General features: G+C 40.1%; 1 protein-coding gene across 1 annotated transcript in view; it reads right to left on the bottom strand.

The window, feature by feature from the left end:
- Positions 1 to 25,639, bottom strand: part of COL4A4 (collagen type IV alpha 4 chain) — a 118,230-nt gene that overhangs the window by 62,684 nt on the left and 29,907 nt on the right. The window contains exons 6-20 of the mRNA XM_033112034.1: positions 18,679 to 18,813; positions 17,843 to 17,887; positions 17,061 to 17,177; positions 13,334 to 13,402; positions 10,701 to 10,736; positions 9,274 to 9,336; positions 8,895 to 8,930; positions 8,633 to 8,674; positions 7,279 to 7,359; positions 6,422 to 6,475; positions 6,094 to 6,153; positions 5,179 to 5,223; positions 4,823 to 4,876; positions 3,900 to 3,969; positions 3,214 to 3,318 (exon numbers count right to left, since the gene is read on the bottom strand). Coding sequence (XP_032967925.1) covers positions 3,214 to 3,318; positions 3,900 to 3,969; positions 4,823 to 4,876; positions 5,179 to 5,223; positions 6,094 to 6,153; positions 6,422 to 6,475; positions 7,279 to 7,359; positions 8,633 to 8,674; positions 8,895 to 8,930; positions 9,274 to 9,336; positions 10,701 to 10,736; positions 13,334 to 13,402; positions 17,061 to 17,177; positions 17,843 to 17,887; positions 18,679 to 18,813 — 1,012 coding nt within the window. The remainder of the gene's footprint in view (positions 1 to 3,213; positions 3,319 to 3,899; positions 3,970 to 4,822; positions 4,877 to 5,178; positions 5,224 to 6,093; positions 6,154 to 6,421; positions 6,476 to 7,278; positions 7,360 to 8,632; positions 8,675 to 8,894; positions 8,931 to 9,273; positions 9,337 to 10,700; positions 10,737 to 13,333; positions 13,403 to 17,060; positions 17,178 to 17,842; positions 17,888 to 18,678; positions 18,814 to 25,639) is intronic.

The following is a 25,639-nucleotide window of genomic DNA, read 5'->3' as shown; positions in this document are numbered from 1 at the left end:
ATGAATAAGCATATTAGCACATTTAGTGAATAAAAATATGGACTCACATAATCACCTATATAGGACATAAACTATTAATACAATAGCAACCGAGGCTGGTAGGGAAACATAGAGGTGCTGGATTTGAACCTGGCCTCTCCTTCTCTAGCCACAGGCACTTACGTAGGTTATTTAACTTCTTGAATCCTCATATCTACCTCAAAGGCCTGTTATGAGGATTAAATAAAATAATCCACATAAGAAGCTTAGTGCAATGTTTGGCGATGGCACATGCTCACTGAACAATCAGAAGTGCAGGGTGCTCAGAGGTCAAAGTGAGTAATGCAGCAGCAGCCACAAGCCTGCTTTCCCTTGACATCCCATTCCCTCTCTGGTGGCTTGGGCTTAAACACAGCTGGAAGCCTTCATGGGAGAGTGAACACTTCTCCTACCTGTGTCTTCCTAAGCATGGCTGCTTCTAGAATCTCTCTGTGGAGGATTGTGATTTTCAAAGATGGCCACCACGTCCCTCACACTCTTGTAGCACCTTGACACTCCCTTATCAAGAAATAGAATGTCTCCTCCCTTTGAATGTGGTGGGCTTTTGTGACTGTTTGAATTAATAGAGCATGGCAGTGTGACACTAAATGGTTTCCAAAGCTCGATTATTAAATGTGATTCAGCTTCTGCCTTGTGGGCTGAAATGCTGGGGACTGGAGTCCTAACTCACCATAGAAGCAATCTCATTGCTCTGAAGCCCCCATGCTATAAGGCATCCTGCTTCCCACAGAGTCCACACAGAGAAGTCCTGTGTGGACAGAGATATATGAGAGAGATAGGAGGGAGATGCCTGGCCGGTCTGCATATTCCAGTTGCTGCCAGCATATGGCTGCAAGCATATGAAAATCCCTGATCTACGATCGCTCAGCTGAGCCCTTCTTGATTTCTTGAACCACAGAAAGAGTGAAAGGGAATATAATGATGGTCATTATTTTAAGCCACCAGGTTTGGATAATTTTTTCAGCAATAGACAACTGAAACACTGTCAGTAATCAGTATTATAGCATGCTAGTTAAATAATGGCTTTCACTATTCTATGCATATGTGCTGGGGCTTTGCTTACATTTTCACACGTCATCTCGACTCCTCAAACAACTGTGAAAAGTTTGTATGTTATAGATAAGTCATGGACAATTTAGGCCAAATATGGATAATAATAATAATAATAATAATGATAATTAATACAGTGAGTCTTTACTATACGCCAGACTGTATACCTATTACTTCTTTTGACCCTGAACAAAAACTCCATTTTGCAAATGAGAAAACTGAGGCACAGAGAGGTTTAATAAAAGCCAAGATCACACAACTTATAAGTAATAGAATCTGGAATATTTTCAGTTCGTAGTATAAATGCATAATTATTTCACTATACTATATTAAGTGGCAAGGTGATGATTTAATCACAGGTGTCTGACTCCAAAATCCTGCTCATCTTATGGTAAATACTGCAGGTGATTATACAATAAACCTGTATAATAAAGGCTATATACATTGGTATAGTTATTACAAAATGGATGTGTGCTTTTGTGGACTTTCATGCAATTCCTAAGAGCTGACTCAGAATCTCCACAGTCGATCACTGGATGGACCTGGATGCTGCCTTGTCCCTGCCGTGTCAGGGAAAATCCTCAACCAACTTCCAAGAGCAAGAATGGCTTATGGTGTAAAACATATCGCAGCCTTGGCCATCCATTCATAGAGCATGAAATCAATTAAGTTGTGGCCATCGTTCAACTTTTTTTTTTCCAAAAGAAAAGAATAAAATAGAAAATGTAGTGCATCATATTTATAAAAGTATTATTTTGTGAAACTTGTGTTTTAATTATATGCCTATGTGGATACATATATGTGTGTGTATGATGTAATGTAAATGCAATGCAATATGAAATTCATTCTTACTATGGGTTATAGTCAAGATTTGAAAGCCACTGGGTTAATTCTTTTTTTTAAAAAAGGGCTGGGGGCTTGTGGAATTAAGAGGTTTCCTGTTATATTTGTTTTTGAATCTGTTAGGCACATGTGTCACTTACTCCCATGGGGTTTTGGTTTCAATCTGCTGGAAACAGTATTTTATTATAAACAAGCCCGAAAGGAGAAATCTGAGACCAGAGTCTAGTACTTTTTGACCAACAGAGTACTCTATATGATTTATACAGTCCTGGGTCAATAAGGCCAAGGCTATAATATCTAAAGATTAAATGAATTAGACAAAATTCTACTAACTTTGTGGCCATCAGATCCTACAAAGTAGAAGCTAAATTCATGAAAGATTAAACAAGAATTTTACAGTTAATAGTTGAAAAGTTTCACTCCTTCTCAGTAAATTTAACAAGAGACACAGACTGGATAAATTACATTTATTCAAGACTTTTCTCCTCACGTGTTTAATCAGTTCCCCTCGGTTCACAGAATGCGAATATCCTCTAAATTTCTATTCCTAATCTTACTGGGGATACTAACCACCACAGCACTTGAAGGAGTTTAAAGTCCTTAGGTCAACAGAATTATTTCTCAGGTTCTTCATCAAATATTACCATGAGATACATGTTTCTCTGTTTGTTTGTTTTTTGTGGGGTTTTTTTTTTTTTGAAGGGAGACGCTGGTTAGTATTTTTGACTAAGGCTGAATCAAAATTTTATGCTTTAATTCATAATTTGAATTTCCACACTGCATGTAGGAGATTTCAGTTGGGGCCTAGGTAAAATAACTCAATTTTGACAATAGACGTCAATATGGAGAGCCTTGCAAGAGGGTGGGAAGGACCTAAAGAAACACTCTAACCCCAGCAGTGGTTTCCAAATCTTATGAGCATGTGATAAGCTTGTGAAAAGCCTGTTATGTATACGTATTCTTCTCCACACCCCTGAGATCTTGATTGAATATTTCTGAGGTGCAGTCCAGGAACATGGATCTCTTCCAAGTAAGTGATTAAGTCATTTGAGTTCAGTGGTCCTTCACCCTGTCTGTACATTAGAAATACAGGGCACTTTTATACTAGCAGAGGCCTGGGTCCATCCCCCAGGGAGTCCAACCTTCTTGGTCTGGGGTAGGCACAGCCCTTAGCATTTTTGAAATGCTCCTAAAGTGATTTCAGTATCAGCTGGAGCTGTGCACAACTAGTGTGGAGAAGGATGTAGCAGAACTGGCTTATAAAAGCCAGTGGAGTCATACCTGGACAGGTTTCCCCTGGTCTACCTGGGGGGCCGGGGGGACCAGGGTGTCCAGCATCCCCCATCTCTCCATAGCGTCCTGGGAGCCCAGGATCCCCCTGAGGACCTGCAAAAAACAATGACATTTGAATATAAGAGGCATAATATCTCCATTTTAAATTTCATATACAATTACTTTTTACGAGGCTTGTTGAAGAACAACTAAGAGACTCTTTAGCAGTTTCTCACCACATGTTAAATGTTCTATCTTAGGTAGAGCCCCTGTTCTATCAGACGAGCCCCTGTGTCTGCCTGTCCTCTGCAGACACATGAACTTTGAGCAGTGCTGTCATTTTCACTGATGGAGACCACTCTTTTCTTGGAGGCAGCATCTGGCTATGTATTAGTCAAATGGTTTTACACGTCCATATATTAACAACTGGAAAACCCTACTTTCAGAAAGGTGACAAAATAAAATCCCAGCATAGAGTTTTCATACTAAAATAAAATTTGATGTCTTGTGTTGACAGAGGTGAACCAAGATGCGTATCTCTACCTGCGCTTATATGATGATATATTCATGCTCAAGTTCAAATATTTAACCTTCTTAGTGTGCAAACTATGGAAATACTGGGCCAGACTCTTCTGTCAGGGCCACTCAAATCCCATTGGCAAATAATTAGTGGAGGAACCGAATGAAACACAAACCTTTAAGCGGAAAAGGTGGAGTTGCCAAAACACCTGGTGGTCCTGGGTGCCCGCGGTCTCCAGGATCCCCCTGAAATCATTCATTCATTCATTCACTTTTCTTAGAAATATTAATATTTTCTCATGTTTCCTAGCATTAAATAAATATGAGAGGGGCCAAAGTACATCCATATAAGAAATAAAGATTACAGGCTGCCTAGAGAAATGAATAGTTTATGGGTTTCTAGGAAAAACAGAGGCATCTGACCTCCTACCTATGAACAGACGTACATAACCATCTGGCCAAGTTCTCTCAAAAGAAAAAAATGGTTTTAACTCCAACAAAATGATTCCATGCTCATAAATTAGCCACCTCTAAAACCATGAAGTTTCGTAGACATACAATGAGCATTAATGTCTAACTTGGCATTCTAGGACAAATATTTTATTCACCTACAAGATCTGAGTCTACATTTTATTTTAACAGCAAATATTGTCCCCCTTAAATGCGTCTCCCTCATGTCACCACGGCTTTTCCTGAGCAAGTGCTGAATATGGGGGTCACAGAGGTTACAAAGGGAAGAAAACAATCCAGTGGTGGCGAAAACAGAAAGCTCTCTACAACTCCCTCCGTTTTTAATCGTGATACTATATGATCCCGGTGGAATTTTTAAAACTTTCACCACCATACACCTTCAAAATAATCATTGCTCAAATGTAAAATGTAATCATTAAACATGCAATAAAAATAATATATACAAAATTAACTCTGTCTCTTTCAAAAGTTACAGTTTTGAATCATTTGTTGAAATACTTTTGTTAAATTTATTGGTGTGACATGGATTAATAAAATTCTACAGGTTTCAAGTGTACAGTTCTGTAATACATATTGCATTGTGTGTGGAATTTTATTAGGCAGTAATCAAATAGGCTCACTTTTTTACCTTTGGGCCAAGAAATCCAAATGGCCCAGGATCTCCAAATAGTCCTGTTTCCCCCTACAAATAACCAGAAACATGCCTTTTATAAAAAATGTGATTGGGTGACAAATGATCTCATTCTTGTTTAATTTGAACAACACATGCTCACTGAGGTTCCGTGCAAAATCTCCACATTGCTTTTGTGTTGTATCAGTTTTGTGCTTTAGTTTTTGCACCCACAACTAAATCATGTAATTCTTAAAATGAATGTGTCTCCCCAATTACTGAGTGCATGTTTGCAGTGGTACAACTTTGGAATGACAGTGAATTGCATTTACTAATGAACTGTATTTGTCATCTCCATAATGGTGTACCTTTACCTTTAATCCTGGAAAACCTGGAGATCCATAGGAGCCTGGGTCACCCTAATAAATTCACAAAAATCAACACCAACAGAATTAAATTAAAATGTATGCACCAGTTCAAGGAATCATGTTTTCACATTATGAGACTGCTGCATGGATATTTAATCTTATCTGCAAAGATAGTTGAATTAAAAAGAAATAAATATAAAATATATGCCATTTCTTTATAACATTTACCATTTTAATTGCTTATTAGTTTTTTTTTTTAATTTCATATCTTTGCCAGTGCTATAAATTAGGAACATATTTTTGTTGTTACTCATGCATTTTAGTTTAACTTAATTCTTGCATTAGGCTAAATATCTTTGAAGTCTTTGCAGTATAATTTGTCTAGAGATAAATAGTTCCTCTATGCATTGATCAGCAATAAAAATTACCATGGAAGCCAATGTTGTCCCATTAAGTACTAAATCTAGAGCCAAATAAACTCAATGTCCATGCCTGCTGGGATCTGGCCTCCATAGTGACTCTATGAACGGGCATACCATTAGTGACATGTGTGGTGATATTTGAGGCCTGGTTTTATGTGTGTGTTTTTTTCTAGCTACTGCCCCTAGATCAGTACCTTCATTCATCAAATAGATTTAAATGAACAATTCCAAGGCAGGGAATGCTACAACCCTAATCCTGTCACTTCCTTCCTGCCCATTCTTCTCTCTTCTGCTTGCCTGTTTTATCTAAGCAATGTCAATGGAAATGGTTTTCTGGGACATTTAGTGATTTCACAATTCTTGTTGTCAAAATAAATTGTTTCTATTTGAGATAATCCCACTCTTGAGGTCTCAGAAATGTTGATCTAGTTTTATAAAAATGTGAGAGAGAAATGCCTCTGAACACATTGAAAGTAAGGATGGCATGAATGATCCTTACCCGAGGGCCCGCGAACCCAGGAATGCCCTTTTCTCCTTTTTCCCCAATTCCAGGCTCCCCCTTAAAGAGATGACAACATTTAGAAGGGTTCAAGCAACAATACTGCAGCAATAAAGAATGCAAAAGTAAAATGAGAAATAAAAATTATTGCCAGCATGTTAAAGAAAATAACTACTTTAGAAGAGGTACCCTACAGGATGATGATAAAACAGTGAAAAATTCTAATAATATATATAAGCATTCAAAGCAATGATAAAGACCATGCAAAAAAATTTAATTAAGATAACACATCACACAAATAAAAAAAAAAGTTACTTTAATAAACTACCTTGGGTCCTGGTGGTCCTGGAGGTCCAGCCATTCCAGGCATTCCTTTTACACCCTAAAAATCACAACGAGCATCATCTGGCTTACTCTTATTGTTTAACTTATTGAATTCCATCTCTTTCAGAAATCACCTCTTTCAACAACTATTTTACTAATTTTTGAAATAAAGGGTTACTCTTCAACTTAGCAACTAAGACCCAAGCGCACTTACAAATGAGACACTACTGAGGCCATACTTTGTGACAGGTGGAGCGTCATGGGGTGCAGGGAGGGACAACCATAGAGCCAGGGCAGCATAGAGCTCAGGATGTAGCCATTGAGAGGAGGGTTTCATTTTTAAGCACATTAGTGAAATGTTATCAAGTCATTAAAATTGACAACAGAACCCGCATGTGGCACCAGCAACATCAAACTGGAGGCTGACAGAGGAATCCATCTTCACCAAGAGTCAATCACGTGCCCAGTTCTATGCATCACTTCATTTTCTATTATCAAGACATCAAGTCCATGTGTAACATCTAAAGGACAACTGGACTTCCAGTGGTCTTTTCAGTCCACATATCAAAGATAATATTAGTGGGGCATGATTGCTGAAGGACATGTCACAATTTAGCAGTTCAAGCTAGGTCAGCAACTCAGCAGCTAGGTGAACTTGAGAATATTGGCAACCTTTCCAAACCTCATGTTTCAACTCTGTACAATGGGGCTACTTAGAATACCAACCTGTTAAGGTTTCTTTGGGATTAATGCAATAATGCATTAATTATTAGGGGCTCAGTACTTGGCTGACACAGGTATGTGTTCAAGCGATGTTGACCATTACTATTTTACCAAAGTAACATATGGGTTGAGAATTACCTTTTCTCCTTTATAGAGAGAAAAATCAGGGGGCTGTATCAGTAGGGTGGGTCCAGGAGAACCTTGCGGGCCAACCTCACCCTTTAAAGGAAAAAATCAATAGGAATTTTGAAATAAAATATGAAACCAAGAAGACTTTCACCCATATATTATGATGTAATGTTTACTATCCTGTGTGTATGGATTTAAAATTAAAGTTGTGGCAAATAAATGATGTAATTTTAAATATTTATTGTTTTGCATAAGTAATGCACACTTTTTATTAAAAATAAATTTTAAAAATAAAAGTGACCCATAAGCCCACCATCCAGAGACAATCTCCATTAGAACTTTGGTGTAGTTCTTCGCAGTGTGCATGCACTGTGTGTATGTGTGTATGTATATTTACGTATACACACGTGTGTATATGTATGTGCATAATGTACATATACATGTGATCAAATGATGTGTTAAACACAAAATATGTTAGAATAGAATAATACTATAGAAAAACATATAAACATAACAAAAATATACAACATATTTTATATCTTTATATTTTATTTAAATTTTAATAATTTTATAATTTTCTTTTACCTATAGTTTCTGCTCAACATTATATCATAGGCATTTCCCCACATCATAAAGTCTTCCAATATATTTTTGGCAATTGTGTCATTTTGTTAAACGGCTGTCCCATAACTCACCCAACCACACTGGAACTCCACGAGAAAAGGGATCAGGTCTGTCTTGCTAAATCCCCACACCCAGCACTGATCCTAGCCTGGCACAGAGTGGATGCCACAGTTTTTGAACTATTTGCCCACAATTGTTGAAAGAGCCATTCACCAGCTGTTAGACATTCAGATTGTTTCCAGATGAGCTGCCATCTTGAAACACTTTTCTAAAGCTTGTCCTTGCTAAGCTTCATGCTTCAGTGTCAAGGACTGTGAGTGTGAGGGAGGGAAGGAGTAGGAGATTGTGTGTTGCTAAATGCTTCTGGTTCTAGTTCTTTATGTTTTTATTTATGCATAGAGTTTGAAATTTTGATGAACTTGTGAAATTAAGCCAAACAAATCAGTAATCAAACAAGATCTTTAGCCTGGATATATTAGCATAAATATTCAATTGCTTATGCTAGGGTCAATTGCGTCACATAAATTAACGTGAATTTAGTGTTAAATGTTGTCAGAACTGTCATTTTAGAGCCACGGGTAATGGGGCCATAGTAATTCAGCAAAGAAAAATGCTTGGCCCTAAAATTGGGCATCAACTAGATAATGAACCCCGTTATGTGACCATCAGACCAGCCTCCGCAACCCAGGCAGCACATACATTTTAACATCCGCTCCTCCGTGCAAAAGGGGATGCTTACCGGGTCTCCCATTTGCCCCTTTACTCCTACACCAGGATTACCCTGGAAATAGAAAATAAATAAATAAATCTAATCGCTTTTGAGTATTAAAGAAGTAATTACAAGCACGACTTCTGGCTACGCAATTTGTTAAAGTTCATTTATTAAAGACTTTGGGGAGTCTAATAAGAGGAAGGACACCTTTCTGACAAGTACCAGTGGTACTCGTCTTATTACCTCATGGTACAGGGGCTGTATGTGCATTTTATTCACGGCCACCTACCTTCAAACCTGGACTCCCAGGCTGGCCCGGAGGTCCCTAAATCAACAGCAGAAACACACAAATCACATGTCAGTCGTAGAAATCAGAAGGTGTAGCCGTTGGTTGTCCCAGATTCCTCTTTAGAAAACTCTTGATTTTAAAACACCCATGCGGGACATCCTATCATGGTGGGGCTATTTGCTACCCCCGGAAGACCTGTGATTTAAGAGGGCACTCACACTGATAATGGAGCGTGTGCCCTGATGCATCAGGTGACAATTGCCCAAAGAACCCACCTGTATCTGACCCATGATGGTGATTTTTTTTTTTTTTTTTTTTTGCGGTATTCAAATGTCAGGTCGGGTTTTTCGAGGGACAGAATGAGCAGTGCTGTACTTACTGTTAAGCCCTGCTCTCCTGGATATCCCGCTCGACCTGCCGGGCCTCTCAAACCCCTGGGTCCCTAAACACAAGAAAAACCAGTGCGTTCGTTACCAAAAACCACAATCATCGTTACAGCAAGAGCTGCATGTAATCCCAAGTGAATAAAAGTCTCCATAGAAATCAGCCCTGGGCACACATGCAGGCTGGAGCATCTTCACAGCAGCTCTGGCATGGTCGTAGGGCACAGAGCCACATGGCAGCAGCTCTCTGGCAGGTGTGACAAACTCCTATGTTAGGATTAAATTAAGACCCAGCGATCAATCTACTTACTTGTTTACAAATAAATCTTATAATAGCAAAAGTAGAGAACAAAGAAAACTTGTTACTAGCTACTCCTAACTTCCACATATGTTTTAAATTTGATATACATCAGGGTTCTTTTAAAATATTAACATTAATTAATATTAAAACATAAATGTACATCATTTAACATATTTTTAAACATGCCCTGTCAGATCAATGTGAATAGAAATGTGGTCCCCAATTCAAAGTCAAGATGATTCAGTCATAAACAATTTTCTGCAGCACATAATTGTTGCAACATGAATTTATACCCAAATTCACAAGGACAGGTTATAGCTGGGCATTCCTGGAAGTGTGGAGAGAGGCTCTCTGTTCTCCCCCGGCCCTGCCCAAGTCCAGTGATTTGCAAGGTAAGTGTGCAATAAAGTTGCTCTGTCCTGGAGGACAAATGGGTATTTATTTTAAAAGCGACATCAAGGTATCTCATTAACTATACAGACCTGAGCTTCAGCAGTAGCAAGGACAGCAACCTGGGCAAGCAATCCTCTCTACAGCCAGAAGTGACCACGCAAAATTATAGGTTAACTATTAGGAGGCAAAATTACTTTCCATTTTAATCTTGTGAACACTGATTAATTAGAAAGACTAATATAAGCATTGAATTACAAATTTCAGCGAGATGAGGACAGGGCAAAATATGAAATGTAATACAAAGTGACTGATTCCATAGGCAGAATGGTATAGAGCAAAATCATTTCCACTTGACATATATTATGTACATAGTTTCTAAGCTGACTTCACTTTCTAAATGTTAAGTGACTGTATATATCTGAGCAATACCAAATGATGATTAAAAGATAGGCAAGCAAGGTAATCAAAAGCTTGCTAAGATTCAAGGATGGCTTCATGGGTATGTGACCTGTGCAGTCACACAGGGTTTCATGCTTGATTTAATGCTCTGCTGTCACCACCTTGACATTCTTAATGATTTTTGAACAAAAATTAAGAGGGACCTACATTTTCATTTTGCACTGGGAGGACCTCGCAAATTTTGTAGCCAGTCCTGCTGGGATACAAACCAGTGGGCACCATAGGCTATTTGGGAACAAAGAGAAGCACGTGTCCGCTCAGGAGACTTACTGGTAAGCCTGGAGGTCCTGGGTCCCCTCTGTCACCCTGCAATAATAACAATACATTGCTTTAGAAGAGCAACACTGTTTCCTACAACACACGTGATGGAAAAGTAGGAGCACACACAGACATTATTTGAGCTGTCTAACTGTGCAGTCTGTTCAATTTTTCGGTGTTGAAAAGACAACTGTGGAAGGCTGTGTGGAGGTGATTTGGGGCCTCCATTCTTAGGTCTGAATTCTGCTTCTACTCAGCTGAAACAAGAGAAAGACGATGGAATCATGAGTATGTGGAAATCAAGACGAGATTTCATCTTTCCGTTTAAAATGTTCTCAATTCTCAATCCAATGGTCCCATTTCATCACAGTTAAACTGCACCTGGTCTAACTGCCAGACGCAGCCTCCCTTTACAGATACCTTGCCCCATTTATCACCCTAGAGCAGATGTGAAGGGAATTCGTGTGGAAATTCTCTCCCATCTGCTTCTGTGCAGACCTGCTGCTTTGTGACTGTCCTTGAGACTACCTACTTTAAAGGATCAAAGGGTGTATATTCTCTTGAGCACAGGCTCTTTTTTAAAAAAATGTAAAATATAACATATTGTAAAATATACATAAAAGTTTACATTTTAACTATTTTAAGTGCATAGTTCTGAGGCATTAAGTGCATTCACATTATTGTGCAACCATCACCACCGCCCGTCTCCAGAACCTCTCATCTTCCCCAAATATAAACTCTGTACCCATTGAATACTAACTCTCATTTCTCCTCCCCCAACCCTGGCAACCACCATTCGACTTCTTTTCTCTACGAATCTGACGACTCTAGGAACCTCAGATAAATGAAATCATACAGTATTTGTCCTTTTGTGACTGGCTTATTCCACTCAGCATAATAACTTCAAAGTTCATCCACGTTGCAGCACGTGTCAGAATTCCCTTCCTTTCTAAGAGCGACTAACATTTCATTGTATGTTTACTCCACTTTCTGTTTATCCACCCACTCATCACTGGGCACTTGGGTTGCTTCCACCTTTTGGCTATTGTGAATGATGCTGCTATGCACGTGGGTGTACACAGATCTGTTGAGTCCCTGCTTTCATTTCGTTTGGGTATATATGCAAAAGTGGAATTGCTGGATTATAGGGCAATCTACATTTGATTTCTTGAGGAACTGCCATTCTGTCTTCCACAGTGACCACACCACATACATTCCCAGCAGCAATGCCCCAGGGTTCCAATTTCTCCACGTAATTGCCAACACTTGTTATTTCTGTTTGTTATTTTTATAGTAACGACACGAATGAGTGGGACATAGATATATGACCTCTTCAGACCATTGTTTCTCCAAGGTTATTGATCTGCAAACTACTTTTATTAGGGATTTCTCTTTAAGATGAGGAATTCTCTATATCCATCTCCGCTTCTAGCTCACTGGTTCTCTTTTGCACAATTACAAAAAAATACTCACCATAACTAACACTGTACAGTCCACTATGGCTTACAATACGCTGCAATATAAATTATTATAACAAATCATCAGCACTGAGAGGAAGTCAGGGTAGACATCGCTTTAATCTTCTTTCATATATAAGGAAAATGAGGCTCAGAGAGGCCAAGGCGGTTTCTGAAAGTCACAGTAGTAGACAAGGGTCGTTCTCTCCTTCCTAAACACCATGCTGTTTCCTAGAGGGACCCTGCTTTTGATGCCAACTTTATTAACCATCAGGTGAGCCGTAAACAGAAGCATAGTTTTTGCTGTTTCACAAGTACGAATAGATACAGAGGCCACAAACAACTACTGTGAGCTCACTGAAAGGATCACCACTCAGCTGTGCCCACTCTGCGTGGGCATGAAACTCAGGATCTAGTAGAAGAATCTAGGATGACTTTTATCTAATTGCTGCAGAATATTCTTCCTTAAGACAAATGACCACGTCTTGAAAATGTACTGTATCTCGCCTCTCGATTTAGCATATCTAGCGATCTCCTTCCGCTTATCCGTGGCTACTCATGTTAGAGAGATGAGGTGGTCATTCGAGAGTTTACTTCTGAATATTTGTATATCATTCTCTGCTAAAAACACAAAAGCATTTAATTTTCCGAGGCAACTGCTGTAACGTTTCCATAACTTTCAAGTTCAATAGTGGTGACTTCTATTATAAGGGAATGCAAGTACTAAAGTTAAATTTTAACTACAAATAAGTCAGTGCTTCTCAACAGGGGATACTTTTTCTTCCCAGAGGCCATTGGTAATGTCTGGAGATATTCTGTGGGTGGTGGGGAAGGTGCTACTAGCACTCTGGATAGAGGCCAGAGCTACTGTTAAACATCCTACAACACACAGATCAGCCCTCACACAAATGATTATGTGGCTCCAAAGCTCAACAGTGCCACGGCTGAGAAACACTGAATTGAAATCTGCAAGAATCGTTGGGAGATACTGAAATTTTATAGCCAGAGCAACTAATGCCAAGTGCCTTCACTCAAGAAGTATGGCGCCATCACAGACGGTCAGGGTAATGACAAAAAACACCATGCTCAGGGACATTTCAAAGGAAATCTCAGGCCATGTGTTTCCTGCATGGGTTTACCTATGTGGGAAAAAAGTTTTTTTAAACCCACCATAATTGTAATGCTTACCTGAATACCTTTAATGCCACCTACAATGAACACTGAGTTTCCTTTTTCTCCACTTTCCCCAGGCCGGCCCTGAAAATAAAGTATTCACTTAAGAGAGGAGGAAAGGATATTACTATTTCAGCATTTTCTTTTCTGTGTGCAGTATTACTCACTAATAAAATTACCACTGTAGTCATGTTTCACTAATGGAGATTTCTTTATTCTCTTCATTATTATAATCCTAAGGTATATAGTCATTCAGCATTCGGTTAAAATCTATTAAGAAATCTCCATATACAGAGTATCTACGAATACATTTATATTTATATGTGTATATATAAATATATTATAATTATATCATGGATCTGTTTGTGGGTCATATATAATATATACTGATACGTTAATAGCTATTTATTAGTTACTTAGCAGGAATAGTGCATTTTCCTTCACCATATAATACACAAGTATTATTTTTACACATAAACAATTTTGCAATTGTCTGTTAATAATGTGCCCTAGAAACAGTTTTTAAAAATTGATTTTATCCATTTCAATATTTGTGTTTAAAATAGAGCCTATGCATCTCATGATAAGATTAACTTTTAAAAATCAGCATGTTCCCTTTGGAAGTTTTTTGTATGTAGCTGCAAGTTTACTTAGGGCATTTTTAAAAAGTTAATGAAATACCTCAATGTATTCTTTTTCCCCAAAGTTTTCCTACTTACTATCTTAATTATTCTACTTACTGTATTAATATATCTTAACTGGGTTCCCACATGAAAATGTTAACCATTTTCATATATTAGGCTCCGACAAAGGACATGCTGATGTCAAGATCAATCCCTCTAAGAAGAATGCCTGACTTTGCTTCCAATGGCAGACCCTTCCGGTTTAACGGTACGGTCCATCAGCAGCTTCCTTGAGAAATCAGATTTGCCTGCACAGACAGGCCTTGCTTACTTAGCACAGGTCTAATATGCATGGATTTCAGTTCCACAGTTAAGTTAAATAGCACCAGTCCTCCAGCCAAATGGTTCGAAATTCAGTTATTACTGTGTACTAACTGAGTAACTACATTAAGTATAAACGTTACTGCTAGTTCATCGGTGCGCAGATGGCTCGTAACAGACGCAAATCATGATCACTGACTGACCACATCATTGCTTTCAAAGTCTGTCCATGACTGGTCACTGCATATCTATTAGTGTACACAAACATACTCACACACACACTCACACACGCACACACACACAGCAAAGTGTGTAGCTGTGTTGCCCCCTTATTTCACAGTGATAAACCCAAAAGACATCTCATGAGAACACTGAAGAAGGGAATTGGCCAACAAAGATCAAAACGAAGTGAAGAAATGGAAAATGATAATGCGGGACATGAAATTCAAAAGGAACATAAATGGAGCCATGGAAGAAATAACTGATTTGTGGGAATGTTGGCACTGCTGTCATTCCAGCCAGAACTTAGTGAAGACAAACTTATCAACCTTAGAAAAGGGAAGTGGTTGTGACAAGAAGGATGAAGATGTGCCAGAGGAAGTGACACGGGCAAAAGAATTGCATGTTAAGGAAACTCTTAGAAATATTTCACAACACTGGAAGCTGATCCAAACTTAGAAAAGAGTATGACAAGTCATTCAAGCATAGAAACATTCACTTCATATTGTAAGTTACATGATGAGAAGAAAGGCAAGCTTTGTTCAAACTACTCTTGACACATCTTTACGAAGAAGGAAAACACTCTAATTCTCGATGCATCTAACATTGTAAATTACAATGTACTAAATAAATATTAGTTTTTTAAAAAATCTCCCTATATATTTACAACTAACAATAAGAGTTTTTAATGTTTTGACAAAACATTTTAAAAGACACAGAACAATGGTAATTTTTCCCATTGTGTGTTAAGCTTGTTTTGTGTGGTTTCAGCTTACATGGCCATGTTAAGGTCTCACACTACTATGCAAAGAGAGGGCTGCCCATACGTGCAATGAGTCAACGGAAAGAAAGCTGCTTTGCAAAGAGACCATCAAGACAAACTTCAGTACTATGACCCGTGCTGCATGTGTGTTAAAGCTAAAATGGAGAACCCTTGCTCTCTTGAATATTCATAGACACTCGGAAGAATGAAGTTTGACCCAATTTGAAGATCTCAAGAGACGTGCACTCACCGAACTGCACTAGAGCCTTCAACTGGCTGAGTCTGAAAACAGAGGGTGGCTGAGAAGCTTAATAATGAAGGCTAGGCGTTGTCTCTTACTTGATACCATGTTTCTCTGAAAATAAGACCTAGCTGGACAATCAGCGCTAATGTGTCTTTTGGAGCAAAAAATAATATAAGACCCAGTCTCATTTTACTATAATATAAGACTGGGTCTTTAATATAATGTAATGTAATGTGATGTAATATAATATAATATAATGTAATATAATATAATATAATATAATATAATATAATATAATATAATATAATATAATATCAGTACCGGGTCTTATATTAACTTTTGCTCCAAAAGACGCATTAGAGCTGATTGTCCAGCTAGGTCTTATTTTGGGGGGAGCACGGTATCACAAGAAAGATGTGAGTGTGGAAATTCTTTTTGAGCTCTATGTTCAGACCAGTTCCACTAGGACCTGGAGCAAAAGGAAAATTCATGGAAGAAAATAGGATGACTAAGGTGGTGACGATAAGAAAATCTTCTAGAAGGAATCTTGGGAAATAGTCTTCAATGAGGGAAGTGGAAAGACTGAAAAATAGTCACAGCAAATCCGTTTTGAAAGGCCAACTCATCTCCAATCTTTATTTAAATGAGAGAAAGAGACTATAAGGGCTAAAGGAAAGGGTACTTCTTGCTGAAGTTACGCAGATGTTTAAATAAAAGTTCAAAATTTTGAAGGGAAAAAAAAAAAACTAAGAGCAGGAAAGTTTTCTCAAGGGCTGAATGTTGTCAATTGTTTCTGGAAGCCATTCCATACCCCTTCCACTTATTGCACTACGGGAACTAGGAAGTTAAAAACTACATTTTCCAGACCTCTTTGCAGCTGCATGTGAGCTAGGTTCCACCTGGGAGAGGTACTTAAGAGATTTGGAAGTCAGCAGTGAAGAAGACATCCTTTTTCTGGTACTGCTGATGCTGCCAAGCAGAACGGTAGAATCTTGAGTGTTTGCTGGTGTCTTGACATGGGGTGAAAGGGAGTGGTTATGGCGTAGGAGCCTTCCCAACTTCTGGATCTCAGCTAAGTGTGAACCTTTGAAATCAGTAGTCCCACAGGGGCTCCTGAGTTCCTCTCCTCCAACCATTAAAATAAGTGCCACATTTCCCACATTAAAGTCCTTTCTTTTTTAAGTATGTAGAGGGGTTAAAGGTCTGCAGGGAAATCCTGAACGCTAAACAACATAAGCTTTGCTAACTGGCCTCCTTGCTCCCTCCCCCAACCATTCTTTGTCCAGCAACCAGGTGCATTTTAAAGGAACCTCAATCCGGTCATACCTCTTCCTTCCTTAAAACTATCAATGTGTTCCCATGGGATGGAGAAGAAAATCCAGCCTCCTTCTATAGTCTATAGGACCCCAAGTGTCGTAGGTCCCCCCCACCTGTCTGTCCTCATCCTCCAGTCACCCCATTTGTTCATCATGCTCCCAGAACACTTGTATTTTCTTAAACACACGGAGCCTGTTCCCACTGTAGGGCCTTTTCACTTAAGATTCCCGTTAGGATGAGCTATGGGTTTCTTACTGGGGGACCTCTAGGGCCAGGAGCTCCTCTTTCTCCTGGAAACCCTGGATCACCTCTTGAGCCATTGTAGCCATTCATGCCAGGTTTGCCTCTGGGTCCAGGGGGCCCTGGGTGTCCCTATAGGAAACAAAATTAGAAGCAAACATTTTTACAAGAATACTATAACACAAAGGTTACGCAATATAGGTACCCAAATTACGGTGATTCACATGTTGTTAAATTTTGTGAAACTTCTGTCCCCACCCACATGTGTTATGTAGCACAGTAAAAGTAAACAAATGAATTTTAATATGCCCCAATTTAAATTCATTTAGTTTGGAGTATTCTGGGAGATTTGGGAGGAAGCCATCCTTGAAATCATTAGAAAAGACTCTAATGAATTGTAAAGCACCCCTAAAATACCTTTTCCTTCTGTCATTCAGATTTCATATTGGAAGGGAGAGTCTTAAATCCACTTCCAAAGTTAGGGCTCACCAGCAATGAAAACTTGCATTACAAGTATACATTTATTTTTAGAACATTGTATTTGACTTGACAAGTATATCTAGTTCATATTTCAGAATGTTTTTCTCTAATCTATTTGAAAACATTGTTATTTGAGTAAAGTGTTTTGGTCTCGGAGTCATTCCACAAAATTGAAATGCAAACACTTTTTCACGCACTGCGATGAGAAAACAAGAGAGTTTGCCTATATACATTTTTTCAAACATGGGATTTTAAGGGTTTTAATGAGTGTTTCTCCCTTCTTTAAAAAAGAATGGAGAAAATTTAGTGGTACTTACAGGTATGCCATCCAAACCTGGAAATCCAGGAACACCAGTTGGACCCTAAAATTTCAGGAAATAAAACAAAGTTATAAAAGTTACTAAATTATTAGATTAACAAGTGGATTTACTTGAAAACATACATAATTAATAACACATTTTTTTAAAAAAATCCTTAGCAGTCATTGTCACCTATTTTTATATTAATGTGTTTAAATGCCAACATTTAAAATCAACCTTTTGTACTTTTTTTTTGTACTAAAGAAGCAAGCTTAGCAGTATCAATTCAAGGAAAACATTCAACACCCTGTAAGCTGGTCATTCCGCTTCTCAGAATCTATCTATCCTAGAGAAACAAACGCTTAAATGTGAACGCATGTAACGTACAGGATTATAAATTTTGCACACTTGCACTGCACAAAGTTAGGATGGAATCTCAAATTCCCATCAACAGGGAATAAACTATAGTTTCATCTGTACTATGACATTAAGCAGTAGTTTTCAAGGAATAAATTCTCTATATAAATTGACATGGAATGGTCTCTAAGCCATATGGTTGAGTAAAAAAGGGAAGACTCAGCATGTTATGTATGGTATCACTTAGGGTTTTTAAAAAGCCATGAAACAATACAACTCCCCATGGAGCACACTCATGTATTCAAATGCATAGAAAAGGTCTAGAAAACCACACTCCTCTGGAAAGGTTAGGAAAGGAGGGCTGATTATTATGGAAGAGGAGTTTAGACTAAATTCATTATAAGGTGCGAGGAGGTACTACTTGTGATTATAAAAAATCTGGCGTGGTAGTGCTGGTGAGTGGTTAATATGAATCTTACACTTAAGAAGAGATGTACCTTATCTCCCACATCACCTGCTGCTCCAGGAAGGCCACTGTCACCGCTCATCCCTTTCTCTCCTGGAATCCCAAAGGGTCCGGGAGGTCCTAGGGGTCCAATAGGACCCTGTGGTCCAGGTGCTCCGGGTTGACCCTAAGAAGGAAGATTAAAAAGGGAGGTGGGCTGATTCTTAACATGTCTTCTAACATGAACATATGGTCACTTGGGCTTAGAGAGGACTGGAAAATTAGAGACTGAGCAAAGTCTAAAAATAGAAACAGAAATGGTCAATTAATTACCACAATAAGAAACAGTAACATTGCCTTTCTCAATCTGAATGTAAGCTGTATGATAAACCTGAATTTCCTCATGTACACACACACACACACACACACACACACACACACACACACATATCTATAACTGATAATAATTCTCTGACTATTTTCATTCTGTCACTGATATTTACAAATCTTGAGCTGTTTGGTAAAGCAAAGAACTTTTAAAAAAAATCAAAGTCTTTTTGCCATTATGCTAGCGACACAAGTTAAAAGTGGGGGGAAACTGCCAGATCTTTACTTCATATGGCTCATACTGTCTGCCCTTTTAGAGGGAAATATTTCTCTTTGAGTTACTTGTACTTAATTTCTGATTCATAAATTGGAAGTAGGCTCTCCATGTCACACTATATTTATGCAATCCAACTTTCCACAAACGAAAAGGTCACCTCTTATTTTCGGGGAAGAAGTTTCATGAGCTCTGTTCTCCCCCTAAACCCACAGTGGGAACATTTCAGGCTCAAATATCAGGAAACTCCTTGCTCCCTTTTGCCTGTCCGACATTGTTCGAGGGACTGTTCCACCAAATTAACGTTCAATTAATGCCCATTAGAAGCAGCTGTAAGTCTCGTAGCTCTTTCTATTCTGGAGGAAGGAAGCCTGGCCTGTGAGGAGCACGCTCCCTTGGTCCCCTAGCCATTTGCTCCCTTCTTGTGCTGAACTCCCTTCATCAGCACAACGGCTACTGTTTATTGAGGTTCCATAAAAATACTAAAAGCCTTGCATTTTCAAGGAAGTTACACTGTATAAATATGTGTGACAAAAAATAAAGCAATAAAATATAATTACTTGGGCACAAACCATTTGGGCGGCACTTGAAGGCGTATCAGTTTTCTCTAGATAGTGCACAAATTCTAAACCACAGTCTGAAAGTAGGAATAAATAATGACGTCAGCTCACCCTCCCTACCCATGTTAATTAATCTTGTAGGTTATTTAATTAACGTAAGTTAAAAGTTCTCATTTTTCTTAAACAGAAGGCTTGGGATATAACTGCTTTTTCATTAAATTTGGGACTTGTTTTACATCTTAACATGCAATTTATACAAAACTCCTAAATTATCTTTTGTGAATGCTGTACTTTACAATAATGTATCATTTAAAAACAACAAAATGTATGTTTGAACATAAAAGGGTAACTAAGTAAGAGCGTTAGTTAACTGGCTATAAGTCTCTACAGTGTGTTTCGTTTTGGAGTGCGATGCCCCATCCGGAGAACTACTGGAACTTTGAAGAAAAAGAAAGAAAAACAGAGTGCTAAGAATGTCAGAACTCCATTCAGTATAGAAATGTGTCCTGATTTGAGAAAGTGCCACCTAAAACACTTTCAAAAACAAACAAAACAAGGAATGGTTGTTTGCACGACTAAATTCTTTGCCCCCATCTTCACCCTCCTCCCCTTGCTTCCTTGTCCTTTCTGAGCAAGCTCTGTTCCTTCACATACTTTGATGTCCTATCCAAAAGTGTCTCTCCATTCTCTCCCCCAAGTCATCACTCAATCCCCCCGTGGACAGACTCCCCCGTCTCCTGCCCTCCCCCAACACACCCTTCAGAATCGATGTCTCTCCAAGATGCCTCAGTAACAACACTCCCCACCCGTTACTGTGTGATCATCTCTTTACCCTCCCAACCCCACACCCACCAGACCAGGAGCTTCCAGAGGGCGGAGTCTAGGTGCCCGAGGCCATGGTGGTAAGAGAGACAGAGAAGAATAAATACTTCATAAAGTAATTTGGTCAGACCCCCACCCACCCAACCAAAGGAAGGCTCTGTAACTGAGGAAAAGGAGCTGCTTTCTCACGTTTTGGAACTGCCATCCCCAGAACTTAGGCCCACAGCAGTTACACAAACTTGAACTTGTGAGGAGGATGATGATGATGGTTCTACCTTAGGAGAGTGGAGCACACGCCCCGCCCGAGCAATGGTCCTGAACGCAGTAATGTTGGTGTCCTTTCCTTGTTTAGATCACAGGCCTTGTTATGCTTTCATTTCAACCACATTAAATGACAAATACAACCCCAACTTTGCAAGTGGAAAAACTAATATAAAATAAGAAATGCTTACATTTTTACAGCTGCTAGAAGACTTTGCTCTTTGTTTTATATTTAGTGCTGTTTTTTCATACTAACAGTTTATTATGGGGTAAATTAAGAAAAAAATACACTAAACTTTGCATAACAGTATTAAATCTGTCAGAAAGCTGCCCCTGAAAATTTTCCAAATACCAGTCTTTGAAATGGTCATTGTTAGTTCACCAAATTTGGGTAAATAATTTATCCACAGCAATGTAGCGAATACTGCCATTTCCATTAAATTATTTCATGTAAAAGAAGGAGTCAGTAAAAAACCAGCTATGTTTACAAGTAGACATTTGAGCTTACTTATTATTGGGCTTTAATAGAATTAACTTCGGGATGAACAAGCATAAATAACAGGCCCATGATACACATTTCTGTAACTAGAGAATCATTAAATAATCACGGGAATTTTCATCTTTTTAAAAAACCTTTTGTTTTTACAGAAATATCCTACTGCTAACCGTGCCCCCTCCTCCCACAAACAATAACCTGCTATACAACGGATTGCTGCATTGCATTCAATCTAGCAAAAAGGAAAAAATGCCCGGTGGAATGACTGGCTTCAGATATAGTGTCCCATGATTGATTGATTGATTTTTTATTTTATTTTTGCTTTTATGCTATCATGTGCACAGAATGGCCTCTGTGGTTTGTGGTTTGTGACTTCCAGTGGAAGACGGTGACGTCCGAAAACAGATTCAACGGATCCAAAAATGACCATTTTCTTGACAACTGAGGAAACTTTGGCATGCCATGTGAAGCCACCACGTCATCTTCCTTTCACTCAAAGGCAAATCTGACACTGTGTCACCAGACCCAGTATATGGGCCTCCCCACTGCGGCTACTGTAGCACTAGGCTCTGGGCCAGCTGGACAGATAAAGGACGAAGGCCATCAGAGTGGACAGAGTGACACGCCTGCCCAACTCTGAGGCCAGAGCTTTCCTTTAGGATTTCATTCCTTGTTCATTGTCACTGGCAGGCACATCTCTTGAGCAGGGCTAAGATCAAATGGTTATAATTTCACAGCAACTTGGTAGAAGAGACCAACAGATAAGAGACTATGTACATCTTTAAAACCAAAATCTTCAGATCAGACTTTTGGGCTGCACTGATCTGCTTGTCCCCGGGGACCAAACACTGTTTCCAAACCAGAATCCGAGGCTCAGAGAGATGAAGCAGTGGCTATCACCTGGGAAAGTAGAGATTTGAACCCAGCTCCTCTGATGTTAAAGGTGCTGTTTCCCTTTTCTACCCCAGTCCTTCTCAGCTCCACTCTCCTACAAATTCTCATACCCACCCTAAAACAAGGAACACCTCAATAGACTCATCACCTATTGTTCATTATTGTTTCGTGCATGCTACTGTAATATCTGCTTGGGATGATGTCTAGTAAGCTGCTTGAGGCCAGGCATCCGTGTACATTATTACTGTCCCAACACCTCGGTCACTACCTCGCACAGTGTAAATTCTAAACACATACTCATGGAATGCTGAATTGATTAAGACGTTTATCATTTCAACTAACAAAGAAGCATTCGGCTGCACCCTTCCTGCCTTTCTAAAGCCTGACTGTCATTCAACCATTAGGCCACTAGGTGACACCAGAACATCACTTAACCCTCCAAAGGACTGCACGTGCTGCATAAATCCTTTAGCTACTGCCTCCGGGGTCCTCCTCAGTTACCGGGGAAACTGCTGGGTATCACTAAGAGTTATAAAAATAATGAAACAGGTTACTCCAAGATTAGACAGTGCAAGGAGACTGAACTGTGGTGGCAGAGTTTTTTCTTGTGCCTTAAGTACTCTTCATTTGTTAACGAGGGAATAACTGGATCCATTGAGCCAGGAGTAACACTGACTCGGGATTTTTAGTTGTGTTCTGAAGAGGCAGCATGGTGCAGTGGAAAGCACACTGAGCTGAGAACCAGAAGACATGGCTTTCTCAGGGAACAATTAGCTCACTCACTGCAAAGGACTTTTCCCATTTAAAAAACATAGCGTACGAACAGCCCAACACCGGAAACCTGCTGAGGGACCTGAAGGGGACAGTGTGGAGAGCTCTTGGTAGGCTCCCTAAGGGGCAGTAATCCAGCTGACGCTCCCTCCTTCTTCCTACCTGTGTCTTCTGTGCTGCTCCCCTTCCTCCCACTGGTGGAGCTCCTCCCACAGCTCTGCAGGGCTGCCCTGGCCTCTTCTCCCTTCTCACTCTCTCTTGAGCAAACTCATGCATTTCCAGAGGATCCATCACATCCAACTCCGATATTCACTCCCTTTCCCTCTCGAGCCCAGCCCTCTCTTTGGGAGTCCCTGCCACATATCCAACTGATCTCAAGTGCTACAAATCAGAAACTGGACTTGGGGGTTCATGATCATCCCCCCAAAGTGCTTCTCAGCGGTACACCACTACCCACGCAGCCGTTGCCACCTCTCCCGGGCACATCTAACTGCAAATGACCCACAGGGAGTCTCCCTCTCCTTCCTGTCAATTCTGCCTCCCAAGTATTCCCAACACCCATCCACTTCCTCCCACCTCCACCCTCACCGCCTTGTTGAGCCACCAGGACCTCCCACCCGCAGTGGCCTCCTCACAGGTTTTCCCCGATATTGTCATTCCCCCCACTATATTCTCCAAACAGCAGCTGGAATGATCTTACAACATACATTCAACCTGCCTCCATTCTTAAAATCTTTCAAAGCTTTCCTGATCATACGGGACAACCCGAATCTGCTTTTTCAACAGCATCTCATGCCATGTGCTACCTCACCTACTCTGGTCAAACCTTTTCAGCCATCTTGCAGTCCCTCAAACATGCCAGCCCATCTCTTTCCCACTTCAGGGCCCAAGAGGCTGCTGTCTCTGCCCAAATACTTGTAGTGAGTTGAACGGAGGCTACAAAAAAGTATGTCCACATCTTGATCCCCTGAACCTGTGCATCTTACCTTAGATACAAAAGACGTGATAAGGTTAAAGACCTTGAGATGAAGAATTTATCCTGGATTATCCAGGTGGTCCTAAATGCCATCACATGTATCCAGATAAGAGGAACACAAAGAAAGATTTGATATAGGCATGCAGAGACTGGAGTGAGGTGGCCACAAGCCAAGGAACCCTGACAGCTACCAGAAGCTAGAGGAGGCAAGAACGGAGTCTCCCCTACTGCCCATGGAGGGAGTTGGCAATGCCTTTGCTTTTGGACTTCTGCCCTCTAGAACTTGGGAGGAAATACGTTTGTGTTGTTTTAAGCCATCAAGTGTGTACTAATTTGTTACAGCAGCCCTTGGAACTGACGCGACATGCTTCTTAGTTGTTGCTAGGGAACCACTGTTTCCACCAGGTCTAAGCTGAAGTGTTGACCCACAGATCCCTCACCCCACCCGACACCCCCGCCACACACACACTCCTCTGCAAAACCCAGGTAGGGCACCAGATTATGCACCCAGGGAGAGAGCAAGGATGTTCGCTCTTTGCTCTGATGCCTAGAACCGTACAAGGCACTCAGCAAGCACCCAGAAATAATGGCTAGAAGGTGAATCTCTGCCTCTCCTTCCAGGCTCCGAGCGCCGGGTCACAGGGACTTTCTTCTGCCTCCATCCCCCTCCCACCCCCCCCCCACCCCCCCCCACCCCCCGCCTCACAGCCTCGTCACATGCCTGGCACATGGAGAATGCTCAGTGGCTCTTAGTTGAATGAGTGCATTGAATGACTAGTTATTTGCTGAATGAATTGCAGAGAAGATTGTAAGACAAAGGAGTGAAAAAATTTGCACCTTGGAGACAGCTGTTTTCCTGTGGATTTTTTGGCAACTTACTGAAAATGGGATTTGAAAGGAGAAATATAGTTTCCTTTTCTAAAAACTTTGTAATTCAGCATTTTAACTCGTTTGGGCAGATGGTCGTTGGCCCTAGAGAGTGTTCTTAGAGTCACAAATACCGCGGCCCACTTTCCCACATGGAACACACTCTGCTTTGGGGTGCACCCGTACTGCTAGCCCTTATTTCTCACCAACAACAAGGCTGCCTCCACTTTGGTAATGACCTTGAACCTTCCTAGTTCTGTGTAGTCCCACATTTTCTGAGCTCTGCGGCTGCCTGGTCTCGGTTCACGCTGGGTCACAGAGCTCAGCAGTGGTTGCTATGGATTTGAATTCCACGTGAGGAAACCAAAGGTTTGGCCACAAATCACTGACAACTTAATGCGGTGACTGACGGGGGCAGTTACTCCAAAATCTACCTTCAGACCCAAAGTGCAACTAAGAATCTCGGGTGAGGTTTGGTACACCCGGACTGTTTAAAAAAGGATATGTTCTGCAGCATAGGAGGCAAATATAAGCTTGCTTTATCGTCTTCTTTCTCAAGCACAAATGCTAGATTTAAAGAGAGAGGTTTGTCCACTTACTGAGCACCATGGTGGTTACTTGGAGTTTTCCTTCTATTAATATACAGGTATCAGCTACTACCACTACTGTTACCGCTGTGATTAATAATACGCCCACGAGTATGAAATGACAAGCACGTCTCCTCCCTCTGCCTCCCGGACCCCCACGCCCTGTTCAGAAATACTT

The sequence above is a fragment of the Rhinolophus ferrumequinum genome, chromosome 8 (genome assembly GCF_004115265.2).
Source record: "Rhinolophus ferrumequinum isolate MPI-CBG mRhiFer1 chromosome 8, mRhiFer1_v1.p, whole genome shotgun sequence".
Lineage (NCBI taxonomy): Eukaryota > Metazoa > Chordata > Mammalia > Chiroptera > Rhinolophidae > Rhinolophus > Rhinolophus ferrumequinum.
This window is presented reverse-complemented; position numbering and strand designations above follow the sequence as displayed.